At 38.7% G+C, this 25900-nt stretch overlaps 1 protein-coding gene across 7 annotated transcripts in view; it reads right to left on the minus strand.

Annotated features, from left to right (window-relative positions):
• SOX5 (SRY-box transcription factor 5) overlaps positions 1-25900 on the minus strand; it is a gene marked incomplete at its 5' end in the record, with an annotated part of 291635 nt that overhangs the window by 78213 nt on the left and 187522 nt on the right. For 6 of the 7 annotated variants that reach the window (XM_082308710.1, XM_082308708.1, XM_082308706.1 and 3 more), the window contains 2 exons: positions 6178-6263; positions 19245-19365. In XM_082308710.1, the coding sequence (XP_082164836.1) occupies positions 6178-6263; positions 19245-19365 (207 nt within the window). Of the gene's footprint in view, positions 1-6177; positions 6264-19244; positions 19369-25900 lie in introns of all 7 variants that reach the window. The other variant, XM_082308707.1, reaches the window with a different exon arrangement.

The raw sequence follows: 25900 nt of genomic DNA on the forward strand, positions 1-25900 counted from the left end.
GGCTGTAGCTTCACTTAGATGAAGAGCACTATGCCCCATTTTTCTAGCTGAAGAACGGGACCTTGGTCTTCAATGATCTCTTTTAAAATGGCCATCTTGGCTACTCATTTGCAGAACAGGTGGCGAATATCTAGTGGCCAACACATTCACTTACAAAGCCAGAAACAAGTGGTGGACAGAAGTAGGGAATATAGAATCTGCATGAACGTAGCAATTTAAAAAACTATATAAAAGGGCATCCAACAAAAATGTATACATATTATGTTGTTTTGTTACTCCTATTATTATCATTATTTGTGATGGCCATCAAAACCAGCATAGCAATACACTGAGCTAATGGCAGATGGACAACTGCCATCTTTTGGTTATGCTAATGAGAATTGTCGCTTTTCATGTACTTAGCTGTTTTTTTCCCCAGATGTGTGTGCTCACAGTGAAAAACTAATTCTACTTTTTTATGCTTAAGTGGATTGCATGAGTATTATAATATTGTAATTAAGCTGTGCACTAATGATTCATTCCCTACAAATTAAGTCAGAGTCCTATTAATGAGAACAGGTAAAGTAGAAAAGCAAACAGTGAAAAGGATACCGATTCTCACTGTTGAAAAGCCAGCTTAGATGGCATTTAAAGGTAGACACTGCCCAGCAAATAGAACGAATAACCTTGCACTGTTAAGGAATGGTTTACCTTCTTGTAGGCAAAGACTTGGTTATAGCTATACCCCACGGAGGTCATGAATGTAGATTGCAGAGTAAATGAATAACGGATAAAGTATTGCCATCTCTTGAATACATTCTGTAGAGACAATAATGGGGCATTGGACTTTTCTTCTCAATCAGAAATAATTCATACGTCTTTGCAGCTATGGCAAGTTGGCTCCCCAATACAAGGAAAGAATCAAGCTTTCAGTATTCAGATGTATCGCTACAGTGTTTGTACAGCTTTTTCAGGGTCTTCTTTCAGAGACTTGCAGTGTTTTAACACTGGAAGGCCAACTGCTTCATCTGGTCAAAACTGGTTATGTCTATAGACTATAGTAAAGAGATCAGAAAGAGATATGCAAACAAAAAATAAACTTAAATGTGCTTGACAATTAATGCATGAAAATATAGTGCCATCTCTTTAAGAGACAGGGGAAGTTCTATTATCAGCAACATTTCAAATGAAATTTAAGGAGATACTTCAGAGAAATAACCTGAACTGGCCAGTGGAGAGATGTAGCTCATCCCTGCAATGGTGCAGAAGCCAAAAGGAAGCTAGTATGAAAGAAAAAAAAGGGTATCTGGCTGAGCAGGCAGTCCTCATGCTTTATTTTTGTTTCACAGGGAACAGATGTTTTATGTAATACTCATATGACCATTGGAACAGTCTATCTTCTGATCAGTCACTGTATACTTGTTAAATAGCTGTATCCTTTCCGTTTTCTTCAACTAAAACAAACATGGAGACCGTAGATGATTATGCGACCCTTAAGATATCTAGAAGCAAGGTTTTCCAAAGGAAAATTTGTAGTGAGTCAGACACCTAAATAACAGCAAGATGAACAACTTTGAGAAGCACTCAGACTCCGAATGGGTTTAACTTTTCTCAAAATCTAGCCACTTATGTCAGTGCCTACATGTGGCCCAAATTCTTCAAAAATGTGGTCCAGACTACGTATGCCAAATTCCATTGAAATTCAGTCCTTGTTACACATCTTCCCACACTACTGAAAAGATAGGTTTGTAGTAAGAAAAAAAAAAACTGACCCAAGTACTTAACAAAGAAAGTACAGACTAAAAAGCTTGGCTGAATTATTTTTCCGGATATGCTTGAGGTCTAAATCTGCTCATTATCTTTATACAAATAGCCAAAGAGAATCAATCGGGATTTTTCAAGTAGCTGGTCTTCAGAACTGACACCGAGCTAAAATGCTTTCACATGCGTATGCTGACATGAGGTTCTCTTGATCTGTATGGTGACAGGTTTGGTCATAATGTTGAACACAACCACCAATAATCATGATGTCCTGTTTCACGCTAAGATGAAGAGGGAAGACAGTTTGAACGTGGGCACTCAAAGCTTTTTGGGGTGTTTTTCCAAGAGCAGATGTTTGCAGGAAGTCTGTATTACATCAGATTGCTATATTGTTTTGACAGGACACAAAATGTCCATACAGTAACACTACACGGGCAGCTGTCATTATACATCCAGCATTATCTTTCAATATAGTTATGGGTATATACAGCATTTGTATTACTGCCAATTAATCAGTCGTTGTCACTATTTGGTTATAAAACGCACGATCTGGGAAATCTGAACCATCCGCACTCCCAATGGTGCAGATCCCTCTCCGTTTTCAGAGCAGGCAATCAGGCCCTTTGTTTCCTACTGCTCAGAAAGCACTCGGGAACTATTTTTTCTCAGAAAAAACCCCACCAGATATCATTTTATACTGAATTCGCTCAGGCTTTTGGAAACATCTATTTTGTACTAGGTATGCCCAAGATGACCAGTATTAGCATAATCACTTTAGTTTACTTTGTGTAAAACTTGTCACATTATATCCATGCTTACAGCTTTGAATGTTGATCTTCAAGATGGAGGAATTTAATTCCCTCATCTGCTGAACCATACAGGAAAACATCGTGTTCATATAAGGGTTATAGCAGTACTGTCGATGTATTAGCCTTATTCAGTAAAACACAGTGGCAAGACTATGTTCAGCTTTGTTCTTGTTCATTTGAAACAGAATCACCATGCTGCATCACTCTTGAAGAAGAAGACCATATGAAATTTATGGGCAGAAAAACCAATATAAGAAACTCACGTGCTAACCAAGAGGGATTTTATGCAATGAGGGTGTATTTTAAAATGACACTTCAAACAATGCTTGGGTCTGAATCTTCTCACTAACAGAGGAAAGCTAAAAACTTTTTTTCAAATGGCATTTATACCATTAAATGTGGGTATGAGTGAATATGCAGGGCTGATAGATAGCTCTTTACCAGAGGACAGGTTCAAGCATGCATCATGTTAGTTCCAGCTTCTCCAACATGGCCCCATCCATCTATTCCTTTAGCGACATCTAACAATGTAAGTTTTAGTTTCCATTCTTATTGAGTCATTAGTCTCTCTGTGGATACTGGAAATAAAGGCAATCACGTATGGCTAATTGTGGCGGATATCAGATGGCCGAATCTGTATACCCCAGTGGGGACTCAAAGACAGGGAGAGAAACGGAAGGCTTCAGGTTACGAACCCGTCAGTGGGAATCAACAGGGCATTTCAAAATGAGAGATTACGTTTTCACTGACAAAGAGTATCTTTGCCACAGGAAAACAATCAGGTGTTAGCTGTTCTTCTATAAATACAGCATGCATTTCATTTACAAAAAGAAAATTCAATTTTGAGAACCAGGGATAAAAAAGTACTTCCTGCTGATCTCACAGTACACTACTAAAGCCATGCCCCGACTTAAAATTCTCTAATGAAATAACAAAGACGTGTTTATCGCTATACAAACAAACAAGAAAAATTCCTTGGCTTTGTCTTCACTAAGATAACGTTGTGTACCAAATTCTGCTGGGAGCAACAAACTGAGCATTGTGTCAGGTTCTTTGATCTCCCCTGAAAACTACTGCTTTTAGTATACAAAGCCTGAAAGATGAGTGATAGAGAGGACAGAAAAAGAAACAAAGAAGCAACGTTGTACTTTTCTGACCTTCTGCTGTCTGATGACCAGATGACAGAGGGTTTGTAGGGAACGCTATGGTTATATGTCATGTAGGAGAATCTCTGAAGTAAGAAGAGTTCCTCCTTGAAAGAGACTGTAACGGCTGCACATTCACTCATGCCATTTAAAGGTGGTTTTTGGAACAGTTCTTCATGACAAACACTATGAGTGTTTCTTCATGACTGAAGAAACAGTCATCACTGAGCTAAACGGGATTTGAACAGAGTTTGGAAGGCACAATCCTTCTAGGCTAGCAGCTATGCTAGATTCAGCTCCACTCATGTTAGCATGGGTGAGAGTCCATTCTGAGTACTATATTGTAAAACCTTTCTCAAAGCACATCCCGCCTATCTGACCCTTTTAAATGGCACCAGAAATTAAGAGGCATGACCACTTTCTATTAGATAGGTTGTGCTGATAGCTAAATATCACTGTGAAGATGTGAAAAAAGACAACTTAGAATTTTTTCCAGCATATACATACCCTTAGAGATCAAGTCTGAAAGATCTGAAGGAGTCTACAGACTTAGTAATTTGAACCTCTCCCACTGACTGGCTGCCAAACTCTCCCTTTAATTTCAGACTAAATAAGATGTAGCAAAACAACACAGGTGAATTTGGTCAATACTTTCATTTTAATGTTCTCCTTTGCACAGAAATAAGAGGCCTTTGATGTTTTCAAATTTTCCACAACCTAAACTCATCTTAAGATATTTATGAAGTCAGTCCCATTTGCACAAAGCCCACCTGTTTATAAGGAAACTGTCGTTGTGATAAAGCCTATTTTAATCAGAATACTTCAGCCCACTGCATGCAGAGATACAGCCCAAAGCTGGTCCTGAAATGAAAGTAAACCATCCTCCCCGATCACTGGAGCACTGATGCATTATTTTAGGACTAGCCTGAACAACCGAAAAAATAAGGAGAATTAGACTCAGACCTCTATTTTCTCATTGCAAGCTAGCTCCATTTTTGGTTTTCCTTTTTTTCCCCCTCTTTCTTCCATATGTGTGTTCATGTGTGTTTGGCTGTTATAAGCACTTTATCAATACTGACGTTACTCCTCAAAATTCATTTCAGAGGGATGACTTTTATGGCTCCCATGATTCTTAAGCCGCCTACGGTATTTGTAACTCACAGAATCAGAAACTAACACACAGACAGTGTAGCTTTTCATACAAAGGCACAATAGGAATGAATGTATTAACCTCTGTGGTGCATGGAATGTGTCAGCTTACACACTGGCAGCTATTTCTGTGAAACTCAGCTAACTTCCGCTGGCTGTGTTAAAATAAAAAAAAAAAAAATCTTCCCCAGAACTCTGTCCCACGCTCTCGTATGCTGGCCAAACAACTGAAATATCTGATGTTGCAGAGAGTCTACTTCATACTGATGCTGGCCAAACCGAGTTTGAGAATGCATTTTACACGTACTGTTTATAAATGCTGAGCTTTTCCAAGCAGGTATAAAGCTCGGCTGTTCCATGTGACTTGGCAAATAATAATGAGCAGGGAGACGAATTAGCAATGGAGAATATGGGATATTTTGTTTGTTTGTTTGTTTCTACAAAAGAGTGTCAATCCAGATTGTGCAGAACTAGAGACGATTTGGATCTTGACTTCATTTTAGTCCCAAATTTTACTCAGCTTCATCCTACCAGCAAAGCATACATGGCAGGTAACAAAATTCAAACTGTGGAAATGTACATCACATTTGCTTAATTCCAATGACTTGACAAGGGTTGTGGGGCTGATCAGGAATACCTGAGGAACATCTGCACCGCTATCATTAAGACCCACGGACACCCTAATACCTCCAAAATTTAGAATGATATTGGGAGTTTTGAATCAGATACATCTGGCTACCAGGCCAACTCTTTAACATAGCTAAAAAAAAAAAAAAAAAAATCTTTAGTATCTTTCCACCTGTTTTCTAATTGCCTATATTAAATTAGTATAATCACTAATTATCTGCACTACAGCAGTGCCTAAAATGTGCTGGATACCATAAAACACTGTAGGAGGGGACAGTCATTGCTCTGAGCCTAAAAGGACATAATCATGTTAAGGGACTTCTGAACTGTTTAAAAATGCTTGTCAGGACAGAGGTTTTCTGCCCGGCAATGTGTTTCCTTTTGCTGGTTTACACCTAGTCAGCCTGTAGAGCCTGCCTTAGAACTATCTAATGGAAAAGACAAGCTAACGTACTGCTCTGCAGAAATTTAAAGTGCAAACCTGAAAGTAGTTAAATTGACAAGAAAGACACAAAAACGTAACAAAAATTTCCCCCAAGGTAAAAGGAAAATGTATATGATTTGACGATTATTTTGCTTCAGATGCAAATTTTATGTGAAGAGAACAGGCCAAAACCCCTGTTAATTGCACGGTGTTCAAATGGAAGAGAAAACAGTTTTTCATATTTACTTAACCTTTGCCTCTTCTGCATTGTTTTTGGACTTACCTGCAGTTGGAGTGGGCCTAAGCCTGGTGTTGCTGCGGCAGCAGCTGCCATGGTAGTTGGGATCAGCTGAACGGGGTAAGGGTCACCTAAGTAAGAGAATAATAGAGGCGTCAGCACCTTTTATCTACTCTCCACCTGCAAATTAAAGTCCTGCATTCACTCCTTCCAAAAGCCTTCTTTTGTGTGCCTTGTTGAGGCCTAATGAAAAGCTCTATTGTGCAGCCTTTTACTAACACTCTTTTCACAATTCTGGCTGAGAGAGGAATGTGAATAAAAGGCACAAGCAATTAAGGCGGAAACCTCATCCTTTTTCATGATGTATTTAGGGAAATGGAAAAAAAAGTGCACATTGATCAGAAGGCTGCACTTCAAAAAAAAAAAGGGAAGAAAGAAGGTGGGGGTGGAGGAGAAGAGAAGGGAAACAGTACAACCTTGATAAGATCACAGCATTAGAAGGGGACAAATCTACAAGCTTGTCCAGAATATGAAGTTAACCAAACTCTGCTCACTGTTAGTAAACTGAGCCTCACACAGATCAGAAATGGCGCTGCCTTGACTACTGTGTTTTCTTTTAGGTGAGAAAGAAAATCTTGCTTTAGTTTCAGGGTTTGATCCTACAACAGGAAAAAGCATGTGAAGTTAAGTAAATCAGATACAAGCCTCTGAAATCCCTGCGCCAACTGCACTTCATGACTTGTGATTCAATTTTGCTTCTGAGGGAAAACTACTTCAGTTTTAGTAACAACTGCATTGTGCTGAATGAGATAAAGGTACCCAGTAAAGGCTTAAGGAAAAGTTGCAGGCGTTTATAAAGGAAAATTACCTGAGATGGCAAAAATCAAGATGGACACAGACATGTTTTAGTATTATGGAGCACTCAATTTTGGTCACTCCATACATATCTGATTTCTTAAAATAAACTTCATACTAGCCCATCAACAAAGCTATTAAGAAAACTGGTAAAAAAATAATAAAAAATGTTACATGCATTATATTGCTTCTCCAAATGATAAAATGTTTAAGCACTTTCCACTCAAATAAGGATCACCAGAGCATTTCTGTATGTCCCTATGTTCTCGTAGTGTGCATGGTTTCTGCAACATTAGAACAGCCACTTGAAATGAGACTATGGAAAAGGCAGAACGCTTTATCAGGAAAATCTACCTAGATGTTCCTGTACATTTCATTAGAGAGGTAGATTAAAAGTTTTCCTCCTTTTTTGTGCTTTTTTGAGTGAACTGGGGAAAAAAAAGACAAATTGAGAAGGCAATGCAGGCTGTTCTGTATAATCATTGTTAGCTATTATTGAATTAAAGTTTGTAATGGTATCAAGCCTAAGTTACAGGAAACAGAAGACAAAGGGAACAAAATTTATCTCAAGTTTTTGAAATGTTAGAAATAAGCTGTGTTGGTGTATACATGTTCAGGAAAACTGCTCATGTTTCCTTTTATAATGCAGTCTTCTTTACAGAGATCTTTTCATTCAAGCATTTTGATCTCCTGTTAAGAATTAAATACTGTAACTTCTAGAAATGGAGGGCCAGAAAAAAACTGGGCTGGCAAAGCATCTTAACAGATATTTAACTTCAATAAGCATGCCTGCTTGTATTTAAGAACATCTTAAATAATGCTTCACTGACTGAAGCTTCACAGTCTTTCAAGGCTAGCCAGCCAAGCAATGGGAATCTAAAGGTCCACCCAGGCATCCCCATTCACAAATATCTTTGCACCAGTACCGGGCCACAACTTCTCTATTTATTTATTTACTGTCAATGGGCAACAGATTTGCTGACTTGCTTGGATTTGTTTTCCCCCAGAGGATACCACTGTTTCACATTTTCCCATTTTCTGTTGCTTTAACTGAGGCATCCACTTTCCATTTCATATCACGGATTGAACGAAACATTTCTCTGACTTGAAATTTTCTGGGAAGTTATCCTGTGACCCAAGCAATGGGCCTTAAACATGTGAAGACACGGAGAAGAAAGAGATGGTGGTCAAAGACTTGGGGTCAATGGAGTTTAGCTGCTTCCACACCACTAGTAGATCAAAGGCCAATCCCAGTATCATTCTGAAAGACTCCTCTCTAGAACAGGACATTTTGTTCAAGAACCAGCTATGAAATAATATAAAATTATTAATTTCTCAACTGCAAAGAAAAGAATGAGGGAAAAGTTTCTCACTAGAATGTTGATTTTACAGCCCATTAAAATTTTTAGTTACAAATGATTTGCATTAAAACATACATATTAAAAGATTTACTTCCATGCACTGTCCCACATTCCTCTTCTCTCCACACACATGTATAAGCCTCAGCCCATCCTCCCACAACCTCATGCTGATTCATAAATCGCACTATTCTCACCTCCCTAAACAGCCAGGCAGATTCTCATACCCTCATCTGTTGTGGTAAGTCCTATCTTTTATGGTTCATTTGGTAGATATATCAAGGAGATGCTTCTCAGAGAAGAACATGCTAAAGTCCCCATGGCCACGTGCATGGTCACAACCACTGGCTTTGGTAGTGTAGGTGATGCTTCTGGGACTCTTTAGGGGACCATGCTAGAAAGCAACTACTACATCAATACATGCTAAGATAGGTTTTCAGAATTCTAAGGGAAAAACTCAAATTCATCCTAAAAACAGATTATAGTTGTGCAGAGCTAGGCTCTCCTGTTTACCAGGATGCTTTTTTGCTAGTTCACTCTTTAAAAGTTTTTACATTTTTCCAGTGCTGGAAAGTATTTCTAAGAAACAAAACCAACAAACAAATCTGAAAGGCTTCTGTAACCTATTATGAATCTTCGCATTGTTATGCTCTGGTAATACCCTCTGCTATCTTGTGCTTATCTCAGGCATTTAGCAATTCTTTTTATGAAGGAAAGTACATCCTGCCTGTGCTGCAATTCCTTCACAAGCGCTACTCATACACAGTACATCCACATTACTTCTCCCATGGTACAGACACAGTAGCAGTGAAGAAGCTGGAGGAAGGTACAATAGCGAGCACAGACACCATCAGGGTTAGCCATCCACTATGTTCGCCCTGGTACAAATGTCTCACAAAATATCGCCTCTGTCTGGAGGAGCTTACTGACCACAGGAGACAAAACACAAAAGAGCAAGGAATATGCTCAAATGCCGTGCCATGCCCTGGCTCACACAACAGGCCAGTGGAAGAGCCAAGATTAAAACGCACAGACAACCCTTCAGACAGTGTCCTTCCCAGGGAAGCATCCAGGCCCTGTACCCATGAGGAGGCCAAGTACTTTATATATACTCACATCACACAGTGCAGGAGCAGCCGCCACCCCTCAAAATATTAACAAAGGCTTCAAGTCTCCTCTGATAAATATGGACCTGCTCACTCTTTGCTGTTACTCTAGAACATGATACCTCTGTTCTACTGTCCTTAAACTTATTCCCATATCAGAAGGTTTTGCTGTTTTAGTTAATTCTGAAGTCTGGGAAATGCATGCCTTACTTCTTACATTTCATTACTTTCTCAGTAAATACCTTATTTTTAGATGTAAAAAGTCACTACATTTTTTTCCCAAGCTCTGGGAACGTTTCAGGAATGTGAGGCAAGATACAAAGTTATTAGAAATAGATATTTCCCAAGCCATTCACAAGTTTGCATCACCTAAAACACCAATAAATTCTCAAACAGCTACACTACATTTCAATTCACAAAATTCACTATTAATCTACTAACACAAGCAGGCAGGAGTGTACCTCCCTGCATCTTTCAGCTACCAAAAGATACATTTTGTGCATTCCTTTCATGTTCCAAACTGTTTCTCATTATGAGTGGACTTTTTGTATAAACAAAGCATCAGAGAGAAGTTTTGTTGTTTTGTTGTTGTTGCTTTTCTTTAGTACACTATATGGTAAAATCTGGAGCAAGTCAAAGGCTGGGATTTTTATTGTAAGAACAAGGTAAAAATTACTTCATTAGCTGACATATTCTTCTCTAATATGTAGCTATTTCCCAGCTACTCGGTGACATCACTTTGAAGAACAGAATTATTCAAGACCGACTCCATGAAAAGAGCACAGAAGAACGTATGTACTGGTGATAAAGCACTTAAGTGAATGGGCTGTGTTAGCCTGGAGGAGCTGATGGGGTATATTAGAGGTGTTGGTGCACACTCTGAGCAAAGGAAAACGCCAGTGGCTCAGGGAAGAAAGAAGGCAAGGCTGAACCCTCAGTTCTGTGCCAATTCTTTATTTCTCTATCCTTCTTTTGGTCCGTCTTCCACAAACATACCCAGAACCTCTTTCCTGATAATTTATGCACTGCAACTTCTTTCAATTTCAAATCACACCTTCATCCTTGCCCAAAATAATCTTCCAAGATCTTGCTTACAAGAGGATTTTTCATGAAGTACATGCACTTTTAAACCACTCTTTCTATGAACTTTCCCTATCATCCTCCACTGAAAACACTTTCCTGTGAAAGTAAGTTGTGGTACAGAGCCAAGTGGACATCCTGTCCCAAAACGCAAAACAACCACCCTGTGGGTTCAGGAGCGTAATTTTCAACCGATGAGCTACCAAGCTCATGGCTTTTAAACGATTGTATACTTGTGGAAATGCAACAGTGGCTCTTAAACCATTGATATGTTTTGCAAAATTTTATCAAAGGAGTTTAGTAAGTTAAAAAACATTGAGACTTTTTTTTAAAAGAGAAAAGAAAGCATAGGAGCTAACATTATGTGTGTTGCACCATTCACCTAAACTCGTAAGATGTTTTTTGTATTCCTTTTTCTGTCACTCATCCTATTTATTCTCCTTCATGGTGCAATCCCCCCTAGTGTCTTGTCTTGTCTCCTGACAGGCTGCAAGCTCTTCAGAGCAGGCACAATTGTCTTACTTGCTATATAAATCAAGTTATATGCTAATGTTAAATTATCATGTTTTGACAGGATTTTTAAGTCGAACCTGATTATATGAAACAATAGAACTCTCTGATTTTTTCCCTGAAATTTTCTTCTTTAAAAAAAAAATGATACTAGAAGAGAAGTAGGGGGTTTATTTCCTATGATTTTTTAAAAACTTATTGTTTCCCTCCTACCTGTCTTTCAGGGAGAGCAAGTGAAAAAAGTTGGAGGTCATGGAAGGAGAAGAAAAAAAGAAAACAGTGTAAATAACATAAAGATTAGGAAACAAAACCAAATTCTTAAATTATAATTTCCAAAACCAGAATGCTAAATTCCATGAAAAATACCAGAATAAACATTTCCTTATAGTAGATTCTGTTGAATGAAAAGGAATTCTACATTATCCTCCCCCCATTTTTGACAAGCTCTAGAACAAGCCACAATAATTTTACACTCAATTTATCACTTAAATATATTTATAATGAATAATCACAGTTGATGGCTAACTGACGGGTGAGCCACTGCATCTCTTCTCACCACTCAATTCATTCTCATCCTCGTCACTGTTTTCCTTTTGGTTTTTTGGTGTGATGGTGGACATGTAGTAAGACTAACGGGAGGCTGTGAAAGACACGAGCAGCGTTCCCTGACTTCTGGCTCTAGGCATTAGGGATTTAGATATATAAGAAAAAGAGTATGAAGAAGACACAACTGGTGGCTTCCAAAAAGAAATCCAAACTGGTTCCTTGATTTTTTTTTAGGATAATTCCGGACAGCATTGACCAAGTGCTGCCTACAAGGGATTAGCCTATTTTGTATTTTAGAGAAACAATTCAGTCTGCAGAAGGGATGGCTTCAGAGGGACCTAAAAGGAGCCTTCCAATTCTTATGAGGAGGGGATCAGCAAAGACAGGGTCAGGCTCCTCACAGCAGTGTTTGCTTGGAGGACAAGAGCCAATGGACATAAAGTAAATCAAGAGAGCATCAGATTTTCTCCATGAGGACAGCCAGACATTGAAACAGGCTGTCAAGACAGGGTTGTGCAGTCTCTGTCCTTGGAGGTTTTCAAGCCCTGACTGAATAAAGCCCTGAGTAACCTGGTCCTATCTCCTAGATGACTCTGCTTGGAGGAAGAGGTTGGACTATAGACCTCCTGAAACCCCTTCCAACCAGAATAATCCTATGATTTCCAGGGTGCCTTTTTTTTTTTTTTTAATATACCTGTTGAATAAACGACAGTTATTCAAAAGCTCTGAGTACCAAGGAAAGACAATGTATTTCCACAGAGGTTTGTACACGGTCATGAATTTAAAAATCGGGACTTTTATTTGGTTGCCCAACTATGGATAATAGTGCCGTAACACCAGACATCTTTTATGGCCTAGAAACTGAACTGAAACTATCAGCCTGTTTTCACAGGACCCCATTATTTTGATTGTTTATTTTGTTTTTATTAGCATTATTGTGAGAAGCCACACATAGATCAGGGGCTATGGGATTCTTTCTGTTAGAAATAGTCTTTAGTCGTGTCGTTATTTTTTGCAGTCTTGATGCCTTCCGTTGCATTTGCAGCATTACAGAAGTGACACATTCTTATGTATGCTAAAAGGCAAAGTTGTTACCAAAAATTCCTCCTTCTTGCTCTTTCTATCCACAAGGCTATTACTCTTTTCTTATCCTGGGGGGAACATCAGGGTTTAGTCATATGCTCATTCTTTTCCAAGGCATAAACAGTAGCTCTGAAAGATGACTAGCATCTTTATAAAGAAGCTACAGTATGTGGTCCTCACAACACATGGTTCCTATTTTTGTCATTCTGATAAAAGCATAGCAATGTCAATATTTTTTTCTTGTGATTTGGTGATTGTCGATGACCTGTATGTCAGCTGATACAGCTGACACAGTTAAATCAGAAATTAGCACTCAGTCTCTTCAGAAGCCAGACACATGGACACTGAGCACAAGAAAAATTGTAAGACAGTCCACCTGATAGTCCATTAAACAATGAAACATGTGACTGACTAAAAAACAGAGATACATCAGCAAATTTCCCTGAGGAAGTTTATGGTATTTAACTCCTAAACATTAATTTTATTGTACTGTATGAGGAACCAATTAACTGAGAGTTTCATTTTTCTCGGACATGGGGATTATTGTTCAGAATACAGATGAACAGTAAATTCAGCATATTTTAATTTTATTAGGCTCGGCTTGTTCATCTCACACATTTTTGCCAATTTTAAAAGGTAATTAGATATTTCATCAATAACTTTGTGTGCATTATTTTATTTAAAACACTTCCAGCAGCAACGAGCTGATATGTAAGACACATACAATGTACCTATTGTACATTCGGATTTTTCCCCCCTAATTGGATATGGTTGAAATAGTGATTAAAGTGCTTTCGGAAAACCTCATGTCGATGACATCTGACTGGGAACACAATGCGATTTGTTACAACAAATTATCCACAGGGGAGAGGAGGAATGGGCAAAGAAAAACAATTCTTGTTTCCAAAATTTGGCATATTTCCATAAAAATAGCATAGGTATCAGCAAATAAAAGGCTACCTAGAAGCTTTCCTGTGAATTTGCGAATAACCTGGAAAATATATTTGGGGTATATCCCACTTCAAGAAATACAGACTTAGTAATTATTGTTTCCTGAGAGAAGAAAACAAATCCTAAAAATCACCATATAATTCAATTTCTTGCACACCTCAGTTTAGAAAATGAAGTATGTTGTTCTTCATCCTCCAGAGAAGAAACTATCTGAAATTCAGCAGCTTCAATCCTATTGAAAAACCTCAGGACCGATACAACATACCACACAGCCGTAAGTGGCTAGTCAACATTTTCCTTCCTTTTTATCGCAATCATCAAATGCTTAAAGAAGCGATGGAGTGCAGTTTCCAAAATCAGTCTTACTTAGCACCATTAACTGGGGAGAGCCCATCTTCTTTACAAAGTCTGGGCTATTCTGTGTCTTTAATTGTAAGCAGTGCTGCAAATGTAGAACCACGGAGGAAGCGCGGGGAAGCTTCTGTCCTGGTGCATTCTGCTCCTTACACTTCTTGAGGAATACCCAATCTACCACTGTTCTCAGCCTAACTCCTGCCTTTTCTGTAAATAGCTCCCCAGAAGCAGCCCCTTTTGCTTTCCCAAATCTTTATTTCATTCCCTTCATTATCTCTTATACAGGAGACACAATCATGCCTTAATATTCCACATACAAACCTACACATATGTGCATGAATAAAAGGATCACACTACCTACAACTAAAGAGCAGCCTCCTCTGAGGTGGAACTATGCAGTTTTCAAAGGGCACAATACAAAACTTCTATCACTTGCACTGTTTTTATACTTTCAAAGCACTTCACAAATATTAATTAGCTCTAAATAAATTCTAATTATTTCTAAGAGTGGCCCTAGCAGATCTGTATCATCTGGTGTGAAATCTGACTTCAGCGAAGTCAACAGCAACAGCTCCTCAGACCTCAGCAGAGCTGACATTTCACTCGCCATTGCTAAAATGCTGGGAGTCGTGTATATTATCTAGCAAGTATCACAAGTGAAGCTGAACTAGTAATGGCAGTAGTAACAAACCACAGGGCTAAGGAATGCTGGCAGACCATAAAAGGAGAAGGGTTAAATGACCTAAGCCAATCTGCATAGCCTAAATGTGGGAGAAGCTTTGCCACAGTTTGGGAAATGCGGTAATCGGGCTCTGTTTGGTTTCAACATCAGCCGAAATGGAAGGAGCTCACCTGCTGCTAAAACCGATTAATATACTTAGAGTACTGGGGTTAACTCCTAACATCTGCTCATGCCACAGGTCACTTAGTTAACAGCCTACTTTGAAACATCAACTCTTTATAGAGAGATTTGCATTATACATCTATATAAATACTACATAGTATGTATATAATAAAATATATATAAAGAGGTTTGCATAAAAAATCAAAATACTTAAATTCCAAACAGCACACAGTGAATAGTTAACCACGTTTGTAGCAAATAAGTAGGTAACCAGTATTTTTCTTGCTAATCGTGGACAATATAGTGCATCGCATACTGCCAACTTATTTTTCTCATGTGAAAAAAATGCTTTGGTTGTAAATAATAATATTAAATATTTTACACACCATGCATCTAGGTATGGAAGTTAAAAATCAGCTGGAACCATAGACTATGAATCTTTTTCTCAAATAGAAATGTAATCCTAATAGAAGTTCCTCCCTTCTTCTCTGCCAACTTTACCACCACACAATATGCCATAGAGAAAAAAGGGTAAGTGTCAACTTGTGTAAATTGTCCCTTATGTAATGCAAACCATCTGTTTAAAAAACAAAACAAAATGAAAAACCAAGCCACTCCCAAGCATGATCTGCTATGGAGAAAGAGAAAGAAAAGGAAATTTACTACCTTGAACTGGAAGCCAAAGACCATGACTTGCCATGTAACCACGGAGAAAATATTTACCCTTCTCCTCCCTGTATTTACCCAATTTTGCAAAATACTTGGAGAAGTGAATAATTTGCTCTGCACATATTAGAGATTGATATTGTTGTATTTTTTGAGCATCTCAGCCTTCTAGAATGTTTCCAATCAGGTAAGAACCCAAGCAGAGAAACCTCTTTGTTTTTAGTAACAGACAGAATAGCTCTCACACAGCGATGCCACCACTGGGTCAGAAGGTCCCTGAGCCCCCAGCCACTGGAACCTGGCAAAGTGTAGGGGGATAAAGTATCGGTATACTCTTGTCCTGTTCTTATACTCTTCTTTAGGTATCTGCCATGAGCAGAATCTAAATGGGCCCCTGCTATAAACTGTTATGACTGTTTTTGTGTTATCTTCAGTCAAATCCTCAGAAAAGGAAGTATGCGTAGAGAAATTGGTACTCTTCCTTTCCACAGTCTCTCTCGGGGTAAGTCATTAGTCCATTGGGAAGCACTGGCTGAGGAATCCTACCACATACACTCTCTGAAACCACTGGGAGACATACATTTGACCCTCTGTTGCTCTAACATGGACAGGTGAATTAGAAAGAATTGAATAAGTTAGTTTGGTTTCATTATCTAAGCTGAATGAAAGAAAAATAGCAGTATAACTAGGTATTCATCATTTTTTCTCTTTCACTGACCTCGAAGCTTGATCACACATTCTCTTCCAGCTGCAGCTGTGCTGGCTGAAGAGGCCACTATCTCCAATCACAGCCCCCTGCCAAAGGTTACCACTGTGGCCAAGCTGCCTGTTTAATCACTTCCCAACATGTTTCCATTAAAATGAGCCAGCTCAGCTTAAGCAATTTTAACAGAAAGTCCTTGCTATCCCAGCCTGGACAGAAGCAAGTTAGGGAGCGCTTAACCAGGAAGCTTGGCCAGTATGTCAGAAGACAGAGGCACAGCGATGAGCAACTGGAGGCAGTTATCTCTTCAGCTACTTGGCCTGCAGACAGAAGGTGGCAAGTAACCCAGCCATGAGGTGTGACCAACAGCACAACTGACTAGAGATCTGCAGTGCCTTAGATGACATGCTGCTGAATTTCAGATACTCTTTTGGAGATCTGAATTTTCAGAGGGGCAGGGTACATAACAGTATAAGTGTCCCTTTGAAGGTGTCCCCAACCGGATATCCATAATCAAAGGTACTCAGCATCATTAATTAGTTATGAAAATATTGGTTGTCACAATAATTCCCTCTTCCTGCTCCGCCAAATTTTCCAATCTCCCTTTTATTGAGAAACAGTATGTGAAAATTTTCATAGTTCTTTGTTATTTGTGACTGGAACTATGTACAGGTTGTTAATGCTAGTAAATAACAGAGTCATCACTAGAGAATTCCTGTCAATCAGCCATACAAAATAATTCCGAAAATCTATCAGTCCAGAAAAAAGGGCAGGTTTTCCAAAAGGACCAGGAAGACGTAGAAGTGAGGTTCCAATTTCATAAGGTACACAAGCCAAATTTAAAACATACAATGGCAGTCAGGTAAAGATGCTGGTAGTGGGATCTTCAGAAGTTCATAGGAAGGCCTTGTATCCAAAAGCAAACTCAGTGAAACTTAAGCATTTCACGTGCTGAGAAGCTGAGCAAATTAATCTGCTGTACGTTCTCTGTTGCAGTGCTATACTGGTACCCATTTTAGCTCAGTTCAAACTAGGTGGCTGTACTAAAGTTTACAGTAGAAACATTTGCTAAATACCCCTGAGACTTAGATCCTACTGCCTTTGTCACTCTTCAAATGAAGATTTAGTCTCCTACATCACTCAGGTGCTTTAGAAAGTTTTATCCGAAGCTCTCTGGTTTACAGTCTACCACATCTTTGCCAAGAGGACTGATACACAGAAGGGAAGCAGGGAAGTGGGAGAAATATATTCTAATGGCCTGTCAAAAACATTACTTGATGTGAACATGTTATAGTTTTAAGGTAGCTACGTTTTTCATTGCTACAGGCTTTCTAGGTGTAGCTAAATCCGTATATGCTTTTTCGTTTACACTAAACTGTGAGTAAAAAGAAAAAATCCTTTGGACTACTTATCACTTTTCCTCAGCTTCTCAGTCAAATTCAGTCAAACATGCCAGGGAATCACCAAACACAGAGCTGTCTTTTTCCACTGGCTTCTGCTCAGTCCTAGACCTTGGCATGCTGTTAATTCCAAGCCTTACTGCCAGGAGCAGCAGCAACTTTGCTCTTTTTTCTTTTTCATTTTCAAGGTTATACAAACATGAGATGTCATATGTACTTCATGGATGTGAGGAACTACAGGACTGTCTTACAGTTAACGTAGATACAGTAAAAAGAAGGAAAAAAACCAACCTCAACTCTTTCTATCCAAAGCAGACTTCATTAACACGCAACTATTTTAATCTGCCAAATATCTCTAACAGGGTGCTTTCCTGACCTTTTCCAGTTATGATAGCATTCATATTCAGTGTGGCTTTCAGTTAAACTTTCTGTAATGTGAATCACTACTTCTCCCATTTGAGAGAGACTGAGTGTGAAATCAGTGGAAGAACTGAATGAGCCTATGCTTTGGCATTGCAGATGCTGAGGGACTGTTTTGAACAGTAATTTTCAGTAGTGGTCCCAGTCTGTAAAATATTAGGAAAAGGGATTAGTGGCCAAAGAAACCCAAGTTCACATTCAAGTGCTGTATCTACAATGTTACAGAAACTGAAAGAAATCTGAAATTGTGGGCCAAGCCAGTTTAACTAAAGGAATCTTTTAATATTCCAGTTTTAGGAAACTGCTGCAGTGGCAAGTCCTGAGTAACTCAAAACAACTGATGCATTCATGAGTTAGTCAATGATACTGATGGATACACTGACATGGATATAATAAAGCTAAACACCCATGCTAGAGACAGAAAACGGTAGAACAAGCAAGTCCTAGGTAACTCAGTAGGAAACGCATGTCAGAAGAGTTATACAAGCACAAGTGCATGGAAACAAGTCTATGAAATTCATGCTCTAGCTAAGTCTATTCATGGAAATGGAGTTCCTCAATTATTCTTTAACCTGTCTTTATTATCATCCTATTGACAGGAACATGGAATCCTACAGAAGGCTTAAATAAAATTTTCAAAAAAATCTGGGGAGTATAGAGAACAATACAAATCTTTAAAAGATTAAAAACGTAGATGCTGTATTTTTTAGTGTTAGGCTCTCATAAATACACTCATAGTTTGTGTTAGTCCATCAAACTGAAAGGCATATGCTATCTTTGATCTCTGTGCAGAACCCCCGTTGAGATTAATGTGAGTTCTGTGTGAAGAAAGAGACTAGAATAGGCCCTCAGTTCACAAATAGTAAGCAGGCTGCTTCAGGAGAAAAACATATTTTCTTACAACAGTGTTGAAATTTATTGGGAAGTTTCAAATAGCTTCTCTTCAGATGTATGTATGTATGTGTGGTCATGAGCATGTTCACTTGTCAAAAAGATCTGTCAGAAAGAAGGTGCACAAAGCTACTTGTTGTGTGAAATGTTTTGCTGTTACGTTGAAATACATACTTCATCTCTGACACTCTTCTCTCATATAACACCAACTAATTCTCTATTTTACACTCATCTGTGCAAGTTAATGGCTTTGTCCATCTGGAGAGAGAGGTGATACTTTTAAAAAGATTGGCATGAAATTGTGCCCTATACCCACTTCCAGCTAAAAAAATCTACAGGACTTACTGCATCCCGCTTTGTAGCTGAAACCAGGAGGAAGAAGGAATCCTTGCTGTGCAGCTGCTGCTAGGGTTCGTTGGTCTGGAGGGAATACGGGAATCATTAATGGAGGCAGCTGACCCTGGACCTGCTGAACAGGAGAGGGAAAATCAAACATGGAATTTTTTCTGGGGAAAATGTCTGCTTACATGGTTTCTCTTACTTCTGATCTGAGAGGTCAGGTTTGAATATGCTCCTCCGTAATGGGGTGTTCCAGTAGCATCAACTATTCACCCTCATTTTAATTACCAAAGCACTTCATATGAATTACATTAATCCAAAATAAATTGGAAGATTCCACTAACGCACACCTATATCCCAATTAATTATTCCCCCCCCCCCAGTCCATAATGCCTCACTTCTCTTTGACTGCAGGGTGGGTTTTTCTCTTTCATTGCACTGTGTAGCAGCATCTCTGTCTTAGGCAGTAGCTTTCACCCTGACTGAGCCCAAACACAAATATACACACACACGCAGAAGTACAAATATGTGCATAAGTAGCGTATAGCACAGTCAGTACTATTTTTCTGCCCATATACATGCACTCATTTGTACACATGAAAAGATAAAGTCTCTGAGATGGTAAGAAGAAAGGCTGAGATACTTTATTCACAAATAAAACACAGCTATGTCTGAAGCGTTAGCCGTTCAACTTCGCACAGCAACTGTACCCAACCATGCAAGTCAGGAAATGGAAAATATTATATTGTAAGCGGATACTGCAGGGGACTTAAGACATGTAGAAATTAGTCATCAAAACTGGAAGCTGGCCATGGCACAAGGTCTAATACTACTGCTTTTACCCAGTTCTGACAGAGTTTTTAATTGCTAGAAATGGACATCATCTTTGTATTTCACACAGATGAGAAATAAAAAGTTTGCTAGATTAAAATGTTAAATGGCTGGTTTTAATTAAAAAAAACCCACCGTACTGACCAGATCAGTCAGTAAAAGGAGACCGACTCATTCTTTAAGAGAGGTAATCTAGATTTTTAATGGCACTGTAAAGCTAAGGCATTGGAGGTACAGATACATTACCAAAGACTAAAATTTAGTTTGTGGTCTGTAGCCTTAAGAACAAGGAGAATTAGGGTGTTGACAGACAACCTTTTTTGGCCAAAGGTGTAAGAAGGTGTTACTCCCATCATTACTGCCTGCATAGCAGAACTGGCAAAAGAGAACCTGTGCCAGCTCCTTGGGTTCAGACTACAGCATCTTGACTTAATTTTATTTTAATTTAATCTCCTGAAGATCCAGGAGATGTCTCAGTTCACCCAACAGTGTTACAAGGCAGAAGACTGATATGAAATTTCGGAAGGTAACCTCTTCATTTATGCCAGGACCTGTCAACACCTGTGTGTGTGCTGACTGCATCTTTATAATCTGAAACAACTTGCAAGGATGGAGTTCAGGAGCACTGCTGACGGAAATTCTTGCACTGGAGATCAAGGTTGGGACTGAAGCTAGAGTAGATGTAGCTCCACTCACTGAAGTAACTCAATTCATTTTTTGTTACTTCAGTATTCTCCTTTCTATTCTGATCCTGTTAACTAGAAGACATACATACTTTTAACTGGGTTGCTGGAGAAAAAAAACATATAAAATGTGATTTTTTCTCTATCCCCACTCACTTCACCCTAGAACTGCCTAATGTCTGCCTTTTCTTCATGTGTTTATTTTTTGTTTGTTTTGTTTGGGGGGTTGTTTTTTTTTAAGACAAAGACAAAGTAACTGTATTCTTTTAGAACAAAAATGAACAGCCGTGTGGAATTTTTGCATAGTACTCTTCTTCGGCAAAAAGCCACAGAACTTTTTTTTAAATGGTTTCCAAGGATGAAAGTGACTTTGCCAAGCAAAGAAGCTTCAAAACAGGACTCAAAAACACTAATAGAAAGACAGATGGTTCTACTAAGAGCTTTGCTGCCAAAAAAAATGTTAAAAAAAAGTGAAAAAAATGGAGTGATGTTATTGAAGCTGACTGCAAAGTTCTCTGATGACTGCAAATACTCTTGTCCCACTGCAAGTGTTAACTCTGCCTCCAGGGCTAATATAACTAAAGCACCACACACACACAAATTGTCATTGCCAAGCCCACAATGTAGCACAAGTCTGCACTTGATTCCAAGTGACTGCCAAATACACGAGCAAAACACCACACTGAAAAATTCCCATTTAGGAAAACATTTACCAGGAAAATGCCCTTTCTTCTTACATCTGACTGCTGCATTTCGTTTTTTCAAATCGCTGCTCCTCTTTATCTCTCCAAGGGGCCTTATACCCACTAATTTCAAATGACACAACCCCGGTTGCGTTAAGGAGGTAAGAACTATAGAGTGATGAGGATGGTTTGCATGGATACAGAAATAACGCAGTCAAAACAATGTGATTTTCATTCCAGGATGGAATGTATGTAGCACCACTCAAACAGCTACACTTCATTTTCTCCCAAATACAAATAAGTGCAAACATTAGTTTATTTTAATCCGATTACCTGACACAATACAATATAAATTATGGACTCTTCATTTTTCTGCTCATTTAACTACTACATCTTAACTTTTGTTATGTTTATTATTATTACCTAGAATTGCTAGGATACAACTGTTTCAAGTGGCACAGAATACAGGCCCTCCTTCTGAGTTTTACACCAAGGGTATTTTCCTCTTTCCCTTTTTTTTTAAAAGCTATTACTACGTCAGTTACATCTCTCACAAATGTTTTTTGTTATGAAGTTTACATACTTTGCAATGTTTTCTCGATGGTAACTTCTTGATACGGCATTTCCAATTTGAACATAATGGACTGCAAATCAGAGCTATTTTTCAGGCCTTTCAGTTTGTTCTGCTAATGGACACATATAGGTCCACAAAAAAATACATCTTTAGCAATCTAAAAAGGCATGTAGCTGTCAAGATTCTCCACTTCCCAATCTCTCTATGTGATTACTTCTTCTTAGTTGTAATTACCTAAAGGTAAAGATTGTAGTTTAAATCCTCACAAAATTCCCAATGGATTTAATGGGCTACAATTTCACCTTGTAACTTCTTCTACTTTAGGATATTAGTCTGGATGATAGTGATACAACCTTCTAAGGGCCTGTTTTTTCAATACACACGCTACTGCCACGATGTCAACTGATCACACAGTTCTCTGATCTTTCTTTCTAATTTGAATCCTGCCACCACATATCAGATTAACCAGAAGTACTCTTACACTGCGTGACAAACTGTAGAGGCATGGTATGCACAGAAAAGGCACATGACATGTATATAAAATAACAAAGAAACGAATCAAATGTCATGAGAGCCATAATGTTCTATACAATCAATTCACTAGTCGAGGAATTCATACTTTCACATATCTCTGACAAATAATTTGGGGCAAGAGGGAAGCCTGTCATGCAGTGAAGGAAGTAAAACCACACCACTTGACATTTAGTTTATGAGAAATACTCCCCTTGAGGAAGCAGATACACAAGAGTTCAAACAGGCCAAGAAAGTAAAGGTTCTCTAATTCACAACGAGGACAGCAAGTCATCCTCTGTAATGGCAAAGTGTTTTAGGAGTGGAAGGAACTGCAATCAAGTTTCACCTAGAGCCCAAACCAAAATCAGGAATCCTTCATATTTGTCACTGAAAATCCAAAAAGGGAGACTAACCCTGAAGAACTTAGCAATGAAAAAAACAGTGTGAGAACATGACAAGCAACGAATAGTATATCTACTGTCCAAGTGGGAAACTGAGGCATCCCGAGTTGCCTGTAGAGATTTTTGGTTTTGGGAAGTGCCTCACTGTATCTTTATTTGTTTCAGTGCCTTTGAAAAATCTGCCCTTAAATGACTTATCCTTATCAAAAGAAATTTGTGAGTAAACTTGGAACTGATTCAGCTTGTTGAAGCCTGGGCCAGCATCTTCACAAATCTGTGCACATCCTTTATGACTTGACCATAACAAATCCAAGCACACAAAGATGTGCATTCGGTGTAGCCACAGCTAGATACCCAGCATTCCTAGCTTCATTATAATTGTAGTATTTCTGCCTAAATTTTTGTCTCCTACCTACTTCTAGGAACATACTATGGTTACCACAGCTACCTAAGCACTAAGCAGTATGTTTTTAACAGTTACCCCTACTGTTTGTTACTAGCTCCTGCTGTGACTTGTATAAATTTAGATTGCAAACACTTGACAACTACAGTTCTACTCTATTTTCTGTAAAATGTCACGTGCGCTTTGGGTCACTATATAAATAGCTACAAAGACAAAATAGTTTAAGGAAACATTAAGGTTGCAAAGTTAGGCATTCAAGGCTTAGGAAATGCCAGAACCATGATAGCGTGCCTGACCTTATTTTGGTCCTTTATGCCCATGCATCCCGACACAGTCTTTAATTAAAAAGTTCACAATTTTCCCCCTCACAGGACTCTTGCTTAATCTAGCAGGCTTATAATATTTCTCAAGTAACATAAACCCATACTTTCAACAAATCTAAGCTCCTAACATAGCAGCTGCTCTTAGTTTTATTTATTTTATCTTTATACGCTTTCACCAATTTAATTTCCGCAGTTGCTCATTACATGTTTATTAGCATACACTTTTATATAAGTTTTCTTCTCTCCAAGGTAAATATTTCAATACATTTCCCGGCATCCATATATAACACTTTCCACTGAGGGACGAATACTGATCTTCCACCCACCTCTAGCTCTTCAGAAGCAATTCTATCCATTTCGGCAAGGCTGGTGACAGAGTAACGAATTACTTAGTGTGAATAAGAACGGCTGCTGAAAGCAACACTCCCTTCTCTACAAACTGACGAAACTCTGAGCAGTACTTTACTCTTGAGCTGTTTAGAAGATGCCCTTCAAGAGCTGTATGTGCATCTTTGCTGAAATCATCTCTTACATGGCTTCTTCATGTAGAAGTGTGGCTAATTTTTATTTTCATTTGAGTTATTCTCAGGCGCCTCAAAGAAGTTCAGATTTTACATTCCTAGAACAGTGGATGTGCATGAATGATTCTTTTAACTTCAAACTGTTGTATGAATATCTTCTTGCCTGCGACTTGTTTATAGGTTAAGCATCTCTTCTACTGTATATGAAAGAATGTAATCTACATTTAACATGCAATAACATAAATCTGTCCTTCAAAAATGACATGTTTAATTGCATCGGTCCCCCTTCCTCCAGAAACACTTGGCTCACAGTGGCGCACACTATGCTGAAGGACCGGATTCTTTAATTAGCATATGTGTTGGCCATCTCTTTCTCTCTCCCTCACACCCCCCCCCACATCTATCTTAAGGGAAATAAAAATATATGTCCTCATATAACTACAGTCTGCTATTTTCCCTTACAGTGACGTTTAAAATAAGAAAAGAAAATGTTGTTCTCCTCATTCTCTTCCCTAAATTGACATAAGTGTGTCCTAAATCTATACGGCAGGGAGCCTTGCCTATCCGGGTAATGCAACAATCACTCTCCTACTGAGTCTGAGGGGGCTTTTTATGGGGTGCTTAGTGAGTGCTTAAGATGCAAAACAGAAGGTGGATGCCAAAAAGCAGAGATGCAAAGAGGAGGACACTGATGAGACAGACAGCACACCCATTCCCCCCCATGCTCTGACCTAACACTTTGCTTTTACTACTGAGGAGCCGCTCACTCCTCTGCCAGACATACTGGTATAGGGGATCCCAACAAAGGACTTCGTGAAGGTTTTTCCTTCCTAATCTCTACCTGAAAATTCTTCTGCAGTGGATGATTTGGGCCCTAAATATTGTTCTTCCCTTTGCTGTGTAAGAGGCTTACAGAATTCATACCAGTACTTATCAAAATTCATCCTGTCTGAACACCTCAGTTCACTCAATAGTAGCTCCTCACTGTTCACAATTGTTTGCAAACAGTGACACTGATCACAGAAAAACATGCTCTCATAGTGGCAATCTTTTAAGAAGAATAAAAAAGGCTATTTAGGGAGACACGCCCACCCCCCCCCCCCCATTATGACTAGGAGCTCTATTTGGAGTGATAGTGTGGAAAAAATCATTGGTTTGATGGAATATGGAGTCAATCCTTAACAGGTAATAGTTGGTATGTATGCAACTTGGCTCACGGAAAACACGAGGAACAAACTTTCAGGAAACCTGAAATGCATCTCAGAGAATTACATAAACATTTTTCATTCTAAAAAAGCAAGGCTTTTCAGGCTGGGAACTTTCTGTCTTTGCTCAACCCTGAAAGAGAATCCAGGTGTCACTACCAGCATCCATCTCAAATTTATCTCATCAAAAAGTCTGTAAGTACTACCAAATGAACACATGCTTAGCCTTTTTAACTAAAGCACAGAGAAGTGCCTTAAACTGCCAAATAATACAGACAGTAGCTGTTTCCATGTCGATAACTTGCTTCCAAAGGCCTCCCTCCTCCACAACAAAATGCATTGGCGAGAGACAAACACCTCCAGCAGCACTTTGCAGGACATAAGACAAAAGGACCCTTTGCATTAAGGAATATCTCTTGGATACTTCCAAAGGAAAAAGCAGTATTACTTACTTATTTATGTAACTAAAAGAACTTTACAACACTTATATATGATTTTGTATAGAAAAAACATACAGATGAGGGA

The sequence above is a fragment of the Platalea leucorodia genome (assembly GCF_965183815.1).
Source record: "Platalea leucorodia genome assembly, chromosome: 4".
In the NCBI taxonomy this organism is placed as follows: Eukaryota; Metazoa; Chordata; class Aves; order Pelecaniformes; family Threskiornithidae; genus Platalea; species Platalea leucorodia.